The sequence below is a fragment of the Canis aureus genome, chromosome 14, assembly GCF_053574225.1.
Source record: "Canis aureus isolate CA01 chromosome 14, VMU_Caureus_v.1.0, whole genome shotgun sequence".
NCBI classification, from domain to species: domain Eukaryota; kingdom Metazoa; phylum Chordata; class Mammalia; order Carnivora; family Canidae; genus Canis; species Canis aureus.
The window spans coordinates 23,648,520-23,668,217 of record NC_135624.1 but is presented as its reverse complement, the minus strand read 5'-3'; the positions used below and the strand labels follow the sequence as shown (position 1 = coordinate 23,668,217).

The 19,698-nt window shown below is 36.1% G+C and overlaps 1 protein-coding gene across 10 annotated transcripts in view; it reads right to left on the bottom strand.

Moving 5' to 3' along the window:
- Window positions 1-501: 501 nt before the first annotated feature.
- LOC144283253 (uncharacterized) overlaps window positions 502-19,698 on the bottom strand; it is a 106,668-nt gene continuing 87,471 nt past the window's right edge. For 3 of the 10 annotated variants that reach the window (XR_013351686.1, XR_013351706.1, XR_013351705.1), the window contains 3 exons: window positions 15,212-15,381; window positions 12,143-12,200; window positions 502-1,100 (listed from right to left, as the gene is read on the bottom strand). Coding sequence is in view for 3 of the 10 variants with exons in the window: in XM_077847097.1 (XP_077703223.1) it covers window positions 12,148-12,200; window positions 15,170-15,381 (265 nt within the window). In the remaining 7 variants the exon portion in view is untranslated. Of the gene's footprint in view, window positions 1,101-4,423; window positions 4,473-12,142; window positions 12,201-12,236; window positions 12,603-15,169; window positions 15,382-19,698 lie in introns of those variants that run through there. The other 7 variants (XR_013351698.1, XM_077847095.1, XR_013351688.1 and 4 more) reach the window with 6 other exon arrangements.

Genomic DNA, 19,698 nt, shown 5'->3' with positions numbered 1-19,698 from the left:
TCAAATGGAAAGAGATATGAGGATTTCTGATAAGCAAAATGAATAGGCAATTCTTAAAATAATATGGAGTGTTAAAGAACTCTTGAAAGAATAGCAATCAGAGATCACCCAATGATGTACTGGTAAAGATTTAAAAAACAATTCTCCAGGAAAAAAAAAAAAAAGCAAACAAATGAAACAAACCGAAAAATGGAGGAACCTCATTTATAGCACGTGCTAATTTCTGTAGTCTAAATAGTCTCACTGCTTTCAAGCTACCAACATGATGTCATTGAAGGTGGAATTGGAAAGCGATGCATAGTAGCACAGTATTATATTTCTAGTAGATAAATATAGTACTCATAAGTAAACTCGAGCACAGATGATAGTGATATATAGTAAAAATAAGCAGCAAGTGATGAATTTTGATTGTTTATTACCTTTGTTTTTTAGATTACTTGATTGTAAACTTATACCTAGCATAATCTAACTTTTCCTACATTTCCCTACTGGGTTGCAAGATTTCTGAAAATTTAACAATTGGTTCTTGCAAGCTGGTATGAGCCAGTTTCAGCTCTCTACTAAAAATATAATAAATGTCATTGCATCTATACCAGATGATGTCATAGTAGAGAGAGGTGTTTGCACACCAAAGTTGTTGAAAACAGATGTGAGGTTTTGGGGAACAATTGTGAACATAGTGGGAGTTTTCTCAGAGGTTTTCTGGAATATACTGTAAATGACATATTGATGCTACAAGTTTTAGGCTTAACCAGCCATAGTTTTATTTTTCTTCACTATAACCCTTCAGATCTAATCCCTGTCACTGTTCAGAATATCAGGAAAATGTAATTAATTTGGGGCACTTTGTGTTATTATAACAATTCCATTTTATGTCTTAAAAAAAGAATATATTACTATTAAACTGTGATCTAGTCATTATTTATTTTTTTTCCCTTTCTCCCTCTTGTTATTCTTCCCCCCATGCCTCTGGCCCCCAACTTTATTTCCAGTATGTGTCTGAGCCAACCTCAGTTACTTGCTGTGGAAATACAGGATGTGATTAGTTTCTTTCCTGGTCTTTTATACTCTCCACACTCCATTTCCCTGGTCTCCTAAGTCTGGAGCAGGAGAAAGAAAGAAGACATGAAAAGATAAAATGACATTTTACTTATATGATGCTATTTGTATTTCCCAGCTGTTGAATAACTTCTGTCAAGCCAACATCCAAATACTAGTACAGTCTCTTTGATAAATTTCTAATACTTTTTTTTCCCCTTTCAAATCACTAGTCCAGAATACACAACTAGCACTTGGTAGCTCCATTTTGTCCTTTTCCATATCATCCTCTCTACCTCATTGCTCCTATTTAACAGGTTGAATGTTACATAAACAACTTTTAAAATCAAACTCATGCTCTTCAGCTTCTCTACAAGTTAAAATTCCTGGAACACTTAACAAAATATATAAGAAAGAGTCAGGAGGAAAAAAAAAAAAAAAGAAAGAAAGAAAGAGAGTCAGGGCTCCTAAAATGCTTTGGTTCCAATTTGTTATTTTTGTCTTCACATGCATATCTATTTGGACAGTGCATTACTGGCTGTCCTTTCAGAGTTAAACATATAATCCTAATGTGTCTGTACAACATCCAACATCTGGTTGGAAAGTAAGAGTCAATCTAGCATGTCTAGAAAACACCAAAGCAACAAGATGTTTTACCAACATTTCAAAAAAATTACTCCTGATTGGAACGCTCTCAACTGAATTAAACAAAATTAATTGAGTTCCTAAAATATGCCATGTACTGAGTGAGGGACTCTCATATGTGAATTAACTTTTACAATAATATAACTCATAATGTTTCCACCCAATTGGCCATGATTATCCCAGGGTGGCCATAAAAGAAATGAAAGCTGAATGGTAAAATATTTTACCCAAATGTAACTAGTAAACGATAGAATTGGGATTCAAACTCCTGCCACATTTTGAATTCTGGTATTTAGCAAAATAGCCTCCACTTGTCCACAAAGCACACTGTGTTATCTCTAGAATTCTTAATCAGCCTGGCTGGTAAAGCTTTCCCATGCAATATGACTACATGTTGCTAGTATTGTCATTTTTTTAAACATGTGACCATTTAATTTTTGAGTTGCTCATCCATATTGGGGTCTTTCTCATCATCAAGGGCTCCCTTCATTCTAATTAAGCTTAGACCCAACATGGTTCCAGTTTATTGCATCTTTGTTTTTGGTGTTTGTGGAAAGAACATTTGATGTTACTAGTTTCATTTCCACTCATTTCACCCATAGCCACAATAAAGTACACATGAAGTGAAGGAGGATGAGTTGTATAACAGGACATTGTCATGGGCCTGATACAGTATTTTTCTAGGGTCTTTAGGTTGTTAAATATAATGGGTAGAATGATGCTCTATGGTTATCAGATAAAAAACATATTATTTTTTCTTTATCAAAATGAATCTTTCTCAAGTTTGGCAGGAAATTATAGTTCATCAATGCATTGGGGATCCAAATGCTGTGATTCACAGCAAAACACATAAATGCTGGAGCTTATGTAATGTAGAACATTTGGAGGGAAAGAGCCTATAGTTTTCTATCTATTCTAATCATACAGAAATGGTGTTGTCAAAGCTTATGTAGTCTCCTTGAGGATTAGTGTACAACTTCTATGCTACCCATGGAAACCACTTTCTCCATGCCCCTTGTCCACCACAACTTTCCCTGAAGCTTCCAAGGCCAGTTTCTAACTGTTCAGTACCCAGGTAGACTTGTGCTACATGATCTGAGTTAATGTCTTCTGTGCAGTCACGGATCTTTTTCATTTGGGGGATATGGCACTCCTATCTCCTCTAAGTTAAGTGAATCAGTGTATATCCATGGCCCAGACATTCTCCTTTCAGATGATACAGTTCAAAGTGAATTCCAGCATTCACATATTGTACCAAACTCTCTTACTCTATCTTTGGGCCAACAAATCTCACACTCCAGAGAAGAAGAGTTTATTATTCTTATTGGGAAAATGGGGTGAGCTGTTAAATCTCTGACAGCAATAAAAACAAAGTGGAAATGTATTTCTTTATAAATCACACTCCTGCATTTGCAAGGCTTTAAATTTGAAAAAAATAAAAAAGAAAACACATTTCATATTTAGGACAGATTCATGAAGACAGACAGCATTTTTTGAACACTTACCAGTGCTAAGTATTATTCAGAAATCTTACATATAGTAGCTGGTTGTACAACCAGATTATTTGAAAGAAGAGTGTTCTGTACTATATTTCTTTTACAAATGATGCAAGTAAGGCCTATAATTTGAGGCTTCAAGGGAAAATCTTGAGGTTGTATGTGCAGGAGCCAGTCTAGTGCTGGGGTGGCTGGAAATCGGTGTCTGTGAGAACTAATCTCAAGGCTGTGACCACAGGGTTCACCTGGTAGCGAAGTAGATGGGATCCCAGGTCTATGGGAGCCAGTGTGAAATCTAGGTCCATGGGGTGAGCCTGGCACTGGAATGCATTAAAAACCTGTATACATGGTATTTGGCCTAGTAGTGGGTCTGACTGGGAGCCTGGGTTGGTGGGGAGCTTGTCATCACAGAAGCTGCCCTGGGCCTGGGGCCCAACTAACACTAAGATGGCTAGTACTCTGGTGGAGCCTCATGCCATGACCAGCCTCCCAGGGCCACTGGAGGTAGCCAGTGCCCTGGTGGGTTAGGGGCTTGTGTTCATGAAGGTCCTCTGGAAGCCTGGAACTGAGGAAGTCACTTGGAACCATAGGATCCTCCTGGGACCAACTTGAGTTGACAGTCACTGCTGGAGGGCCTGCTGGGAGCTTGGTGCTACAGAAGGTATCTGGGATGATAGCGTTGCCTGGGGCCACTGGAGACAGCAGGAGCTAGGGTAAACTAGCGGCCTGGGTTTGCAGGAGCCACTGGAAGTCTGGTAGCAAGGATGATGCCTGGGGTCCCAGGAGCTGCCTGGCACTACTGGGGCCAGCAAACACTGGGTGTTGGGAGTCTGATTTTGCAGGAGCCTACAGGGAGCCAATAGGGCTGCAGGAGTCAGCCTGGTGCTGGACAGGCTGGCTCTGAGATCCATGGTGAAATAAAAGGTTCACTCCACTTTCCTTCTCCCACTAGAAGGGAGTATCTACCTACACTGGGCTGCCTGGACTTCAAGGAGGGGTGATGGGACTAGTGAGGATCTATCCTTCCTACCTTCCTCTGTGTTTCACTCAAGTGCTATAATCTCTTATTTGGGATTCTTGGCTTTCCTGAAGGTATTTTCATAGGAAGATAGTTGTTTAAAATGATGTTTCTGGGAAGATAAGTGCTAGAAATTCCTATGCCATAATTTCATCCTTCCATATTTCAAGGGGGAATGGTGGCACCTTCTTTATCTTCCCATGTCTAATGTACATTGATGGCTCACCTGTAGAGTTATTCAATGAGTATATATTGAATCCAACACATGTAAATATCTGTAAATACAAATTCCATTTGTAAAACATTGAGAAGAGCATTACATCTAGCACAGAGCTGTATAATGTAGGATGCTCATGAACAATCTGAGCATGACTCAGAGAAAAGATAAAACATTGTAAGTAGAATCTATGGATACAAATGAAAAGAACTTAAAGTTATTTATCTTTATACTCCCAGTGCTTTTCATGTGGCATGATAGATAACAGAAAGTCAGGAAGTCTATGAGTGAACTAGATTTAAGGACATGAAGAAGCAGGATCCCTGGGTGGCGCAGCGGTTTAGCGCCTGCCTTTGGCCCAGGGCGCGATCCTGGAGACCCGGGATCGAATCCCACGTCGGGCTCCCGGTGCATGGAGCCTGCTTCTCCCTCTGCCTATGTCTCTGCCTCTCTGTCTCTCTCTCTCTCTCTATCTGTGACTATCATAAATAAATAAAAATTTAAAAAAAAGGACATGAAGAAGCTTTTATATAATAAAATATAGGCACAGGGAATATGGATCTTATATGATTTATATCTTAGAGTAGTCCTAGACCTCTCTTATGTAAGAAGTACTCACAAAATGTTGAAAGGAATAAAGATTTTATATTATCTGTCATAAATGAAGATAGAAACAGCAAAAATAAGTGTACTTAATTTGAACCATAATGAATTGTGAGATAAAGTATGAGAACTCTATATGACATCCCCTAGAAAACAGGGCAGGTTGCAATCTCTTTCACTTACATGTTTGTTTGCTTCAGCCAAATCAGATTACTTAAACCTCCTCACTTGGGTCATGTGATCTCTGGTCTCTAAACCATTACACATGGGTTCAGGCCATGCCCACCCTTCTAACTTCACTTAGCCAATGCCAACATTTTCCCCAATGCTTTGCCAACAGGACCCTATGTAATTTAGAGTGTTTTCTACTGTGGTTATTTGATATATTATGAAGTTTCATACCATAATTTTTATTATCCTGTACTTTTGTTAGTTTAAAATGTATATTAGTTTGATACACCATTTGTCTGGCTTTGCTTTTGTTGTTTGTACATTTGGTGTCATATCCAAGAAACCATTTTGCCAAATCCAATGTCCTAAAACTTTACCCTGTTTTCTTCTAGGGGTTTTTATAGTTTTAGGTCTTATATTTAGGGTTTTAATCCATTTTTGGTTAATTTTTGTGTATGGTATAAAGTATAGATCCAACTTCATTCTTCTGCATGTAAATATCCAGTTTTCTCAATACCATTTGTTCCAGAGACTGTGCTTTCACCATTGTATACTCTTGTCACCCTGTCGAAAATCTTTTGGCCATATATATAAGAGTTTACTTATGGATGCCCTATTATGTTCCATTGGTTTATATATCTGTCCTTATGCCAAAACCACACTATCTTGATTACTGTATAATATGTTTTGAAATCAGGAAGTGTGAGGCCTTCTACTTTGTTCTTTCTCAAGATTGTTTGGCTTATTCAGGGTCCCTTGAGATTCCATATGAATTTTAGGATAATTTTTTTTCTATTTCTGCAAAGAATGCCATTGAAATTTTGATACATTGAATCTACAGATTACATTGAATCTACAGATAACTTTGGGTAGTATAAATACTTTAACAATGTCAAACTTAGAAATGTCTGTATCTCAAAGGAAACAATCAATAGAGTGTAAAGCCAACCTATGGAATGAGACAAAATATTTAAAAATCTTATATTTGATAATTAATATCTCAAAAGGTATAAGGACTTTATACAACTTAATAGCAAAAATGAACAAAAAAATCCCACAAAAGCAAAAACAAAACAAAACAAAAAGCCTAAAACAAACAAAACCCCATAAAAACAAAAACCAAATAACTCAATTTAAAAAATGAGCAAAGGCCTTAAATAGACCATTCTCCAAAGAAGATATACAAATGACCAAGCATATGAACAGACGCTCAACATTGCTAATCACAAAAGAAATACAAATCAAAACCAAAATGAGATATCACCTTATATCCATTAGGATGGCCACTATGAAAATAATAGAAAATAACAAGTGTTGGCAAGGATGTGAGGAAATTGGCACCCTTATGCACGGTTAGTGAGAATATGAAGTGGTGTAGCTTTTATGGGAAGCATCATGGAGATTTATCACAAAATTAAAAATAGACTTGATTAGCATATGATCCAATAATCCTACTTCTGAGTTTGTATTCAAATGAACTAAAAGCAGGATCTCAAAGAGGTCTTTGCATACCCATGTTCACTGAAGCATTATTCCAAAAGCCAAGAGATAGAAGCAAACCAAACATTCATTAACAGATGAATATAGAAATGCAGAATGTACAGACAGTGGTATATTATGTTGCTTTAAGAATGAAGGAAATCTTATCACATGTTACAGTCTGGATGGACCTTGAGGACATTATGCTAAACAAAATAAGCTAGTCATAAGTGAGCAAATGCTCTATGATTTCACCCATATTAAATCTCTAAAATAGTCAGAATCTTAGGAACAGGGCTGTAGGGAGAGGAAAAGGAAACTAGTTAATAAATATACCATCTCAGTTTTGCAAGATGTAAAAGTATAGAGATCTGCTGCACAACAGTGTGACTATACTTAACACTACTGAATTGTACTCTTTAAAAAAAATGGCTAAGATGATGTATTTAATATTATGTGTCTTTTGCCACACACTCACACACAAATGATTAAACACCTTCCTATGTTCTGGCTAAGAGAATGGTCTTTGTAATTGAGAAGTCAAAGGCCACAGTTCTGGGTTTTGTTATAAACTGTATTTCCCAGACATTCATTTCAGTGGAAACATGGAGTAGCTTAACACTTGTCCTTATCCCCTGGTATTTTCTGCATATACGATTACATGGGCATTATAACAAGTAGTCAAGGTTCTCTCAAATCAAATGGAATCAAAAATAAATTGAAGCATGCCACAGGATGTGTTCAAATGTCTCTAAAATATTTATTGAAATATTAATATTACACTGTCAAATGTATGCAATTTTGTTTCAAATTTAAATATTGTTTTCACACATTGTAAATAGTTTGCAATAGTGAGGCCCTTTCTCATTTACAAAACTTTTCACACATGTTTTCATTAAGTCATCACACCTACCTTATTAGATAGACAAAGAGTATATTACAGTCCTTTTTTCAGAGATAAAATACGAGAATTGAAACTCAAAGAGGTAGAACTGAAACTCAAAGTCACATTTGGAAATAGAGCTATTCCCCCACCTATAGTTTTCTGGCTCCCAGTGACACATTTCTTTTCCATTACCCCACATATGTCATTGATGTCTTTCCTGTCATCTTTTGGGAGGTAGGAATTCAAGAGGTCAATTGAAGAGTAGTCAGTAGGGCTAGCATGCAGGAGCCAGGGAAGGTGGCAAGCTGTGTGGTGAAGTTCAATTGGACTGTCTGAAAATTCTTCTCTTAAGTTACCAAACACACAGCTATTGTTTATTTGAACAACAGTGGAATCTGTGCTCTAAGGTAAGTTTTTCAGCATGATTTACTGAATGTTGGGATTTACTAAAAACCATCTGCCAAGATCAATCTAACATAAATATAAAAATGTATTAAAAATCTAGTTTCATGTGGATAAGCGTGACAAACATCACTGCAATGGGTTCTTGGATGTGAAGGGAATGTGCGTTTCATCGCTTACACAGTCCCTATCCCAGTCCCTTAAAACAAAGCTTTGTGAATCATATAAAAGTACAGTTTGCCCTGGTAGCCACTGGAATTTGCTCACACATTAAAGCTTTCTTTAAAATGCTGAGTGTGGTTCTAAAGGTTCTTGGCATTTGTGTTTCTACCCTCCTAAGACAGCACTTCAATTTTTTTCCCCTTTGGCACTATCCTTCTCATTTCTCTGACATATCATTATTTCATCAAATGTATGTACTCAATATGATTCCAATTTTGTTTTGTTTGTTGGGCCAGTGAACCTGGGTAACCCAAGGCACAGGGCCAAACATCTGGTAACAATAAAATCAACACTACAGTAGAAAGTAGAAGAAGATCAAGAATCCTGTAACCATAAGGTAATGTGGAGTACATTTGGGTAGCTATGAAGAGCACATAATAATATGTTTTCTTCTATGATACTTGCTTTCTCTGAATTGACAGAAATAGGTCAAAGATCCCCAACAGCATACTTCGAATACATTAGGCCAAGAGAAAACTGTACTTGTCCTTTGCATCTGGTCCAGATATAGTTTTGATTTATCAATTCTTCTGAGATCCTTAGAATCACAGAACCCTAAAAACTACAAATAAAATATATCTCAAAGATCACCAATTTAAAGGAGAAGGGCAGACTGCCTTTATACAGCACATCTTCTTGTGTTCATCAGATTTTGTTTTCACTGTTGGGGTCTTGGGAAGATGTGAAAGAGTTTATGAAAGCTTATTTTCTCCTAGATATTAATTCTAAATGTTGCTTTCCTTCATTTTGGCACACTTCTTTTTTCTAGAACCTAGGGCAATTTTAAGTAGTGGGTGCCAATATATATTTGGTGAGTGAATAAATAATTATCTATTCTCAGTTTTCTCTCTTTACCCTATTGTAAGCCACACTTTTTTTTTTCATGTTTGTATAGCCTCATATTTCTAAATCGTGTAATTTCTACATACTATTTGTTAAACCCTTTGTTTCAGTTCTTATTATATCAGGAGGAGAAACTCACTATTCTCCTCCAGATTGCTTATACAAGTTTCTTATTTGATTACTTTAAGAAATTTTTCCTACCACTTAACTACTTCAGAGTTCAAGGTTTATACTTAAGTTCACTTTTCCCATTTTCATTTCCATACAAATTATTTTCTTTAGCTTGGAGTAAGCCTTTATGATGAGCACCTGTTGGGTGACCAGAGAAGAATACATTTTCCATTTTGAAACTTATAAACTAAAGCTTACAGTTTTGGTGTCTGCTGTTCTTAAAACATTTCTTAAGAAAGTCAATTCATTTTTCTCTTTCATACTAGGATGGTAATAAGCATAAACAAAACTTCAGAAAGGCCACTTAACAAGTCTTTAATTACATCTTCAGAGAGAAAAAATATTAAGCTTTATATCTGTAGAGTTCTGTGCTGCCTTCCCATTGACAAGTCTATGATCCAGAAAAAAGATACAAATATTTCTCTTCAAGAAATGCTGGATTGACATATAAGGAAAACAGAAGATTTATATTCTCTTTGCATAAGTCATGCAAAAAAATTGGTTTGGCCTGAATTTATGGGCCAAATATTGTCTCCTGTGTTGTCATTCTACATTGCACATGAACACAGATTTGGCCTCTCTGAACATTGCTGCTTCAGACAGCAACACAGAGGACTACTCAAAAGGAAATTGTTAGCTCATTTCCTAATTAGACACCCTGCGCATTGAAGAACCACACCATTCTCAACTCTCAGGGAAAGAATCAGAAATATATGGACCTTGAAAAAGATGCCTCATTTTACCATGAATTTTCACTATCTGGATACCTTTGCAGCAATAATAGCTTCCTTACAATTGTTTATGTCTCTGTGAAAAAAGGGAGGGGGGGAGGAGGAGCAGGAGGGAAATGACAGTTGTTTTCTTTGGCAAACTAGTAAGACCTAAAATCCATGTCCTGCTTCTCATTACTCATTCTTTCTTTAAGTGTCCATTCAACCTTAGGTTTCTTTGGGCTGTAAAACTATTCTATGATAAACCTTCTGATTTTTGTCTTAGTCTCAACTGGAGACAAGATGACTTCTCTCTGAGAGCCATGACCACTTCTTTCCAGAATTAGTCATGACTCAGAGCACTAAGTGAAACAGAATGAGTTTCCCTAGCATGAAGTCACAAATAAAGTTTTCTTTTATTATACGGTTTATTTCTTTGTTGATGAGATCTTTTCTGAGCACATATTTTATCTGAAAGGATGAATTTACATTTTTTTTTTTTTTTACTACAGGTGTTATCAAGTTCTGGGATCATCCATCACAACTGCCAAAGTGTAGGATATTGAATAAGTGCTTTTCTATGTATCATTTGGCTAGACACAATGTGAATCAGAGTAATAGTTAAAAAACTAATAATACCAATCAGAGTAATAATTATACAGATATAATAATAGTGGCAATGATGACCACTTAAGAGGATCTGCTACATGCCAGATACTGTGTTTTTTGTTTTTGTTTTTGTTTTTTTTTCAGATACTGTGTTTGAGAGATGCCATGATGTCATGGGTGAGTCCTCAGATCCTACCAATCTTTATTTAGAAATAAGGTGACAATTCTGTTTTATATCTACCTAAATTTCTGTAAATATAAACCCTTATCCTTCCTGGTTATACCAGGCTCCTCTCCTGGAGCCATGTCTGATATTTCCCCTCGAAATCATGTATTGCTCTGCAACTTTTTCCTTACTTCACTTGTCTCTCCAGTTGGTCATCCTCCTTCATGCTGACTTTCCCAGAATCACTTAAAATCTGATACCTTTAGACTAATTGCTACTAGTTCAAAGAGATCATATTTTTAAAAAATCTTAGGGTGAATGCTTCAAAGCGTAGATGATTCTATTACTATATAAGTATACATTATATATATATAACTATATAGTTCTCTACTTTCAGACATATTTAAAACAGACTAATAATTAGTAGAACATTTTGCTATTACAAATAAATATTCTTAAGAAATAAAGAGCAAATTCATCCTCACATTTGCTTTTCAACCTCTGCTGCTTCTGTGAGCTGGAGGTAAGCTAATTACCAGTTATAAGAACCACTTTTTATTTCTATTCCTTGGGGTCCAGATTCAATTTCCTCTTAGCTCCAAATATGGGAGAACTTCCTTTCACAAACTCAGGAACAACTGAGTTCTGTTCCCTGGATGGACGTAGATGACAGTATCTATTTACTCAAGGTATATACTCTCCGAAAGATATTCACTCATTTGAAATTATGTCATCTATTTATCATCCAACAGATATGATAATTTCCAGTACCAGGCATTGTGCTAGATAGCAGGCACTCCGTGACTACAAACAAGAACAGTATGAAACAAGCACAAACATATTCTTTGTACTTATAGATCTTGCAGTTGATTGAGGAAGCCACCATTACACATCTCGAAGAATGGGCAATTTGATCTTAAATATGTGTGAGACCTAAGAGTCTGGTTCCTGGAGCCCTCTGACATTCATTTTCATTTTCATTTTTTTTTTAAGATTTTATTTATTTATTCATGAGAAACACACAGAGAGAGAGAGGCAGAGATACAAGCAGAGGGTGAAGCAGGCTCCATACAAGGAGCCTGACATGGGACTCGAGCCTGGGTCTCCAGGATCACCCTGGGCCGAAGGTGGTGCTAAACTGCTGAGCTACCTGAGCGGTCCTGACATTAATTTTCATATGTTTTTCTCTACCATGAAGGAAAGACCAGTCCTGAGTTTGTCTCTTAACAAACACAGACACAAACCTCCCAAAAGCAAACAAAAACAAGTTTGATAATAAAGAAAAAAAAATTTAGGAAAAAAACTGTAACTCTGCCTGGTTCTACTTATATTAATGAACCAGATTATATTCCTGAAGAGAGTATTTAACATTTCACTTTGAAGCACCTGATTGTAGATTACTTTTGCTGCTTGAGGGCTTCCTCAGGAATAAAGAATGTATATTTGCTTCATGTTTTCGTAATTACCTGGCTCATTCTTGTGATTTTTCCATTCCAAAATAGCTGTTGCCAAGGATGACTTCAACTATGGAGAACAATAATTATCATTATTACTCTTCCTATTATTGCTATACTATTACTATAATGATACTAGTTACTATTGTTATTACTAATAATATAATTACGTTTTTTTAAACTTCAAAGAAAATTGAACTTCCACATACCTCTTTTCTAATAGTTTCTCACGAATCCTTAAATAATTACCTTCAATTTAGTTGTCAAACTTATTTTAATATTAAATTACAAATTTACAAACAGTAACTTATCCAAGGTAGCACAATAAAATTGTGATTGTGGAATTGTGATATTGACCCAGAGTTTCTCAAGTTTCGCTTTTTTCCTCTATGCTGTGGGGTGAGTGGGTACTTGTTTTCTTTAGGTGATCGATGACTCTGTTGCCCAATGCAACTTTCATCCAGTACAACTTCTAATATGGTGGGAGAGAGATATAGAATAAAGAAATAAACCATCCGTGCTAAGGCAAGTGACAGAGGAATGCCTTTATAGTGACATAGAGGAAGAGCTACCAGAAATTTGTATATATTTGATTTTCAGGCTTATTAACCTACAGTGGTTTTAATAGACTACTTAGTAATTCTTAATCTTCATTATGAAAATACTTTTTTATTCATATACCAAATACAAAATATTTACCTTATGTAATTTTTCAAACAAGAGATAATCCCGTTCTTATGTGTATACTGTATTGATAGGTCAGGCTCTTTACTATTGCCTCTTGTCTCCTGTAGCTTGGAGATTCGCACACCTGGACTTAACTTTCCATCCTCCACAACTCCCAATACAAACTCACATAACGCTAAGCTATTATACATGTATTATCTCGTTGAATTCCAGTCTATTACAATTAGAAGAAAATCTGCCATTCACATGTTTTTTACCAGTTATCTGAACCACTGAAAAACATGAAAGGAGCTAACAGATATGTTCCCAGCCAGATAAGTAGAAACCAAATAACTAAATTTAACATTTTCACTCTATGGACTAATAGTATAAATCCAGCAAAATGTGGTGCTTCTCTCTCACTGTATGGTTCAGAAGGCTCTATTTAAAATTTAAAAAGTAATTTAAAAAAACTGAAATTTGGGAGAAAATGTGCATAATTCAGCAAAACTTTTAACTGATAGGAAAATTGCAAAGCATTTAGTGACTGACTGGATTTCACACTTTTAAAATGGCTTTATATATGTGGGCCAAGCCTCTGTTAAAATTCCTAAAAATACAGCTATCTTTTCCTATTTTATTCCTACCATAAGCAAGAGTATTATCAAAGATCCAACTCTCCACCTACCACTCAAAAAATATTTTTTTTCTAATACAATATCTAAAAAATATACAGATGATGATTACCTTTTACCTTTTTGAGGGAGGCAGGACTATTATAAACCCAACATAAATGAATTTTCTTTCTAAATTCAGTAGAATACTCTTTTGTGTAAATCCTGAAAGATGTGCTATTGAAAACTGAATATGATTCAAAATATTAAAATGTTCCAATTAAACACTGACTAGACTAACACTTCTAATTTTGTCATTTATGAAAACAATACCATGTCCCAAGTTGGTAAATCGATTTGGAATACCATTCAAAATGCCACAGCATCTGCTCAGCCTAGCTTCCTGGATCTCCCATTTGTGTCTTTCCATTTTTCTTTAATATTCCCTATCTATCCAGCCTGTAATGCTTCCTGTAAGACCTTGTAATTTATCCTTCTAAAAAACTTGTTTTTATAAAAATGCTTACTGTAATATCAGCCCTCTTAACAGAGTTTTAAGTGTACAAGTGTACAGTACAGATTTGTTGTCTATAGGCACAGCTTTGTATATCAGTGGAATAGCATGCAGCCTTAAAAACGGAAAGAGGGGCACCTGGGTGGCTCAGTTGGTTAATTGTGTGCCTTTGGCTTGGGTCATGATCCCAGGGTCCTGGTATCAAGCCCCATGTCAGGCACCCCGCTCAGCAGGAAGTCTGCTTCTCCTTCTTCCTCTGCCCCTCCCATCTCCACCTTGCTTGTGCTCTCTCTCAAATAAAATATTTAATAAAAGAAAGAAATCAAAAAAAAAAGAAGAAAGAAAGAAAGAAAGAAAGAAAGAAGGAAAGAAAGAAAGAAAGAAGAAAGAAAGAAAGAAAGAAAGAAAGAAAGAAAGAAAGAAAGAAAGAAAAAGAAAGAAAGAAAGAAATAAAGAAAGAAAGAAAGAAAGAAAGAAAGAAAGAAAGAAAGAAAGAAGAAAGAAATCCTGTAACATGACAACATGGATGAATTTAGAGGGTGTTGTGCTATGTAAAAAAAAAAAAAAAACTGTCACAAAAAAAGAAATACTGTGTGAGTTAACTTATATGACATATCTAGGACAGTTGAACTCCTATAAGTAAAAAATAGAATGTTGTAGCAGGGACTGGGAAGAGCAGGAAATGAGGCATTGCTAGGCTTTTGTAATTTTGACATATTTTAACACCCTTCTCCATATTTTAATCCTTGGCAACTCCTATGGATACAATTTTGTTCTCACTTTTTAGCTACAGTCACCGTAACTCTCTACATGAGGCTTTCTGAAAGCCAGCCCTGAGTTGGATGATCTATATTGATGGGATCTACTGGCCTGGGCTTCTACAAACAGAAAGAGGAAGGAGGTTATACATACGGTTTTGTAATCCTGTCTACATATTGCCCTTCTTTTTTTAAAAAAAATATTGTATTTATTTATTGAAAGAGAAAGAGAGCACAAACAGGGTGAGGGGCAGAGGAAGAGAGAAAGAGATAATGTCAAGCAGACTCTACACTGAACACGAAGCCTGACTTGGGGCTTGATCTCAGGACCTTGAGATTATGATCTGAGTTGAAACCAGGAGTCAGGTGCCCAACTGACTAAGCCACATAGAGACCACCATCACCCTTCTTTTATTTTCTGATTCTTTTCCTTCTCAACCACACTCTGCATTCCCATAAAAGGAAGTCAACCTTATTATCTATGTACCTTCAGTTTTAGAAACAAGGACTTCGTGGTGCACTTTCTTACTTTTTATTCTAAGATGATGAAAGAGAGACCCAGGCAAGCTGTATGACGTGTGCAGAATAAGACAAACAGCTAGAGCTGCAACCAAGGCTTTGCCACAAATTTCTTGATTCCCCATTCTTCTTTTAAGCCATTTCATATTCTCTTTTGGTCCATTGTTCAAGCTGATACAACTGGAAAACATTTTAAATCTTCTATGAAGAGATCCAAATAGTTATGGGAGATTATAGTATCTAAGTTTTCAGCTTTTTAGCTTCATATAGAAAAGTTATCTCAGAGAAGTTGTACATATATAATATGTGAAAGTACTTTGTCAATTGGGCAATGTTCTATAAACTTGTAGGAGCTGGTGTTCGCACCTTCAGATTCTGCTCCAGTTGTTGCTTTTGTGAAACCAAAACAGAAAAGGCTCAGACATAAACAACCTGGTCCAGTTGAAGAATTTGTAATCCCCCTTTCCTCAAGTATCAGTTAGGGGATTGGCCCATCCCACACCTGTGAAAATTAGTTCAGAACATTTCTCTGGCTACAGGGATGATATAAGTGCAAGACCTTAGAGAAGCTCTCTCTTCTCTGAGATTATACAATTTGTGGATATAAGATGTGAAACTTCTGCAATTTTACTAACATGAAGGAAATTGGCTGAAATTGAAGCCATATACACAAGAAGATATAGCCAAGAAAGTCACTGACTGGTGTTGGCATAAACTGTGTTACATTGTGCCCTGCCTTTTCAGATATACGTTCCAATAAAATTCTTTATGATTTTAAGCCAACTGATTTGGAATTTCTGTTTTTTGAAATCCAAAACATTCTAACTTATAGAAAATGGAAAATTTGGTTTATTGATATTGATTTCTTTCCATTCAAATACCAGACCAGGAGAATCTGGATGGAATGCTTACCTTTTCACCAGGAGGTGATGTGGAATACCAATAAGTCAGGTACTCATCAAATGAAGCCCCTACAAATTTTTTAAATTTTATATTATTTTATTTTTGAAGATGTATTAATTTATTTTTAAAGAGATAAAGAGAGATATAGAAGGGCAGAGGGAAAGAGAGAATCTCAAGCAGACTCTGCTCAGAGCTCAGAGCCAATCTTGGGGCTTGATCCCAACCCTGAGATCATGACCTAAACTGAAATTAAGAGTCAGAGGCTCAACTGGCTGAGCCACTCAGGTGCCCTGAGCCCTTACAAATTTTAAACCAGAAATTTTAACTTTTGCCAGAGCTCTTCCTCTCTCTGAAGAGATGGAGATATCACCTTTTGCTATCTGAAATAAACATAGCAGAAAGGCTCTGGCCAAGGAAAAATTATAAGATCAGTAGACTCTTACTGCTTTTTCCCTCTACCGCAATTACCCTTATATCAAGGGAGCATTGGAATGGAAGTGGGCATTTGTGAGATATGACTGATGGGAAACTGGGTTGGGTGTAGTAGAATAGAATTATGTAATTTTTGAAACATGACTTGCAGGTATATTTGTTGCTAGCTGTCCCATATGGGATTGGCTCATTATGACACAGATGTTGCAGGACCAGAAGTTGGACTGCTAATAGTTAATCTGTTAGTTAGGTAATGTTACTGTAGATAATGTTTATGTACTAGTATAAACATATGTTAATATGTCCCATGGTGCCTGGCACCAGAAGTAGGTTAGGAATGGGAGGAGAAACAGGCTTGAAATGTCCTGATCCAGAAACTATCCTGTGGAAAATTCTTTAAATCATCAGGTGTATAAAATTATAGGGGGAGGATTTAGTTTTATTAACTAATCACATTAAAGTTCTCCATGCTGTTTCTTCTTTTTCTTTCTTTTTCAGTGTTCATCATAATAAGATTTTTTAATATGTACAGTACAATCTATAATAAAAGGTGAGAAGAGAATACATTTTGTGAGAGCTTACATGACTGATGCATTCTGAATTTACATTTGAAAAATCAATCTTTCATGCCAGAGGCAAGGCTAAATTATCTTTCTCATTTTCTTTATAGAAATTATTTTACAAAGTTTTTGATTTATGCCAAAGTATTCATAACCACGTAGGCAAAATGTGGAGGAAATGATTATAGAAGGAATTGATCCATTTGCTTCTAAAAATATTGTTACTTTTCTGGATTTTGTGATGTTTGGGGAATTTGTCAGCTTGTAAAAATTTTTTAATTTACTGTATTTTCCCCTAGTACAAATAAGCATTTGCATTCATATCTAATTTTCTAATTATAATTATTTTTTTCCTAAAGAGAGTCTTTCAAAGTGTATATGTATCAGATTTCACAAAATGTGTTTGCCCCAAGGTGTACACTGAGAATTCTGGAGCAAAATGATGAATTACTCAATTATCTGAGGGGGTTAGAAAGCTCCTATAAAAGTTTTGTTGAGGGGATGCCTGGGTGGCTCAGTGGTTGAGCATCTGCTTTTGGGTCAGGTCATGATCCCAGGGTCCTGGAATTGAGTCCCTCATCAGGCTCCCCACAGGGAGCCTGCTTTTCCCTCTGCCTATGTCTCTGCCTCTCTCTGTGTGTCTGACATGAATGAATAAATAAAATCTTAAGGAAAAAGAAACAAGTTTTGTTGAAGAATGAGTGGAGAAATTGGGACTAAACAGAGGAAAAAGAACATTGGTCCTTAGTTCAAAAGTTATGGAGATGCCTTTGCTGAACACCCTATCTTAAATTTTACCCCACCCCATCCCACCTAATGACTTTTTCTACCATTGCTCTATCGAATGGAATGTACATTGCTTTTCATTTATTTATCTTCACTAAAATATAAGCTTCACGAAGGCAAGAATTTGTTCCACCTTTTTCATTACTAATCACCCCTACAGCCTAGAACAGTGCCTTTCACATAGCATGTAGTAAGTATTCTATAAATATTTGTTGAATGAATGGATGAATGCCCTAAAGTTCTCTATATCCGTGTGAGCTTCTTTGATTCTAGTAATTCATCAGAAGAGAATAGCTTGGCACCCTTCCAAGTCTCTAGCTAAGTTTTGTTTCTGTGTGCTCATCTTTCAGAGTTGTATGGCAACATGGTTTTATTTTCGGCCATCACACACACACATACACATACACAACACACACAGGAATTTGGCAGAGTAAAAACCCAGATTTTTATCCTTTTTCAGAAAGGCAAAAAAAGAATGAGTACAATCAGACTAAAATGATACATCTGGCTACCATATTAAAAGGGCAACATCTTGACAACTGTTAATTTAATTGAAAGTTTTGCAGGAATTTTCTCACAAAGCCCATGAATCCTAGAAGTAATGTGATAATCTTTCTAAAAACCTAGAAGTTATCCTGGTACTTCTTGTTTTAGGATACATATTTTAATCATGCAATTTGTGTTGGTAGAAGTTATATTTTGTAATCATAAATGGGAAGATCCAAAGGTCTCTTCTCAGTTACAGGGAACCCTCCAAATAGTCACAAGAACTGGACAAAAATTTCCTAACACCAGTTTGACAATTCCACTGAACTTTATCTATCCTCTCTATCACACTATATTTGTCTTAACATTCCCTTTTTCAGCTAGAGGTGACCATGTTACATATTTATGGTTACTGATATGTAAGACAAAGCCTAATAAGTCTTTATTTTTTTAAAATTGTGTATTCCTAATGTAAAAAGCCAGCACAGCTGGCAGCACTGTTTGTCTTTTCCTGCTGCTACCTTGGGAGTACACCCAATGTCTGGAACTAATGCTGCCATTGTATGACCATGAGGTGAAAAGCAAACAGCTAAGAGTAGGTGTAGCAGAGCACAAATCTGGAAGAAGCCTTAGTCTATGAGAGTGTCATGGAATCATTAGCCCTATGTTGGATTGCTCATGTCCAGACCATTTATTACGTAAAAAAAGAAATCTATTTTTGTTCAACTTTCTATTAGTTCAGTTTCTCCTACTGGCACTCAGAGTATTCCTGCTGTAGTCATTCATTCTAATGTCTTTACTTTGTAAGAGAAGAAAACCAAGTCTCAATGAGAACAAACAATTTGGCCAGAGCCATAGACACAATTCAAGAGCCACTGTCTCTTCCAGGACACTCACATGCATACCTTACGGCCACTGAGTAAGAGGATGGTTTTGCTTCACCTGCCTATTCAGGGCAAGGAAACAATGAAGCAAAATTCTCGTAGTGGGAAATGTCGGAACTGTTGACAATTATAAGGATGAGTGCTAAGCTATAAAAGTATATATTTGATGTATACAATAGTAACCTTTTTGATGCTTTTTATATAACATGTTGAAGCCAAATTACTATCATCTGCAATAAAATATTTGTTTATTATTGGGTCAGAACATCCGGATGACAAGTCAAAAATTCCACCATTCATCAAGTTATTCTTTATCCTCATCTCTAATTAACCAGCAATCTGGATGCTTTGGCATCATGTAGATTCACTTAAGTTACGCATTGAATTAGGAAGCAGTTGTCTCCTGAATTTGAGCAATGTGCTTTTGGTAGTTCAGATTTTCAATC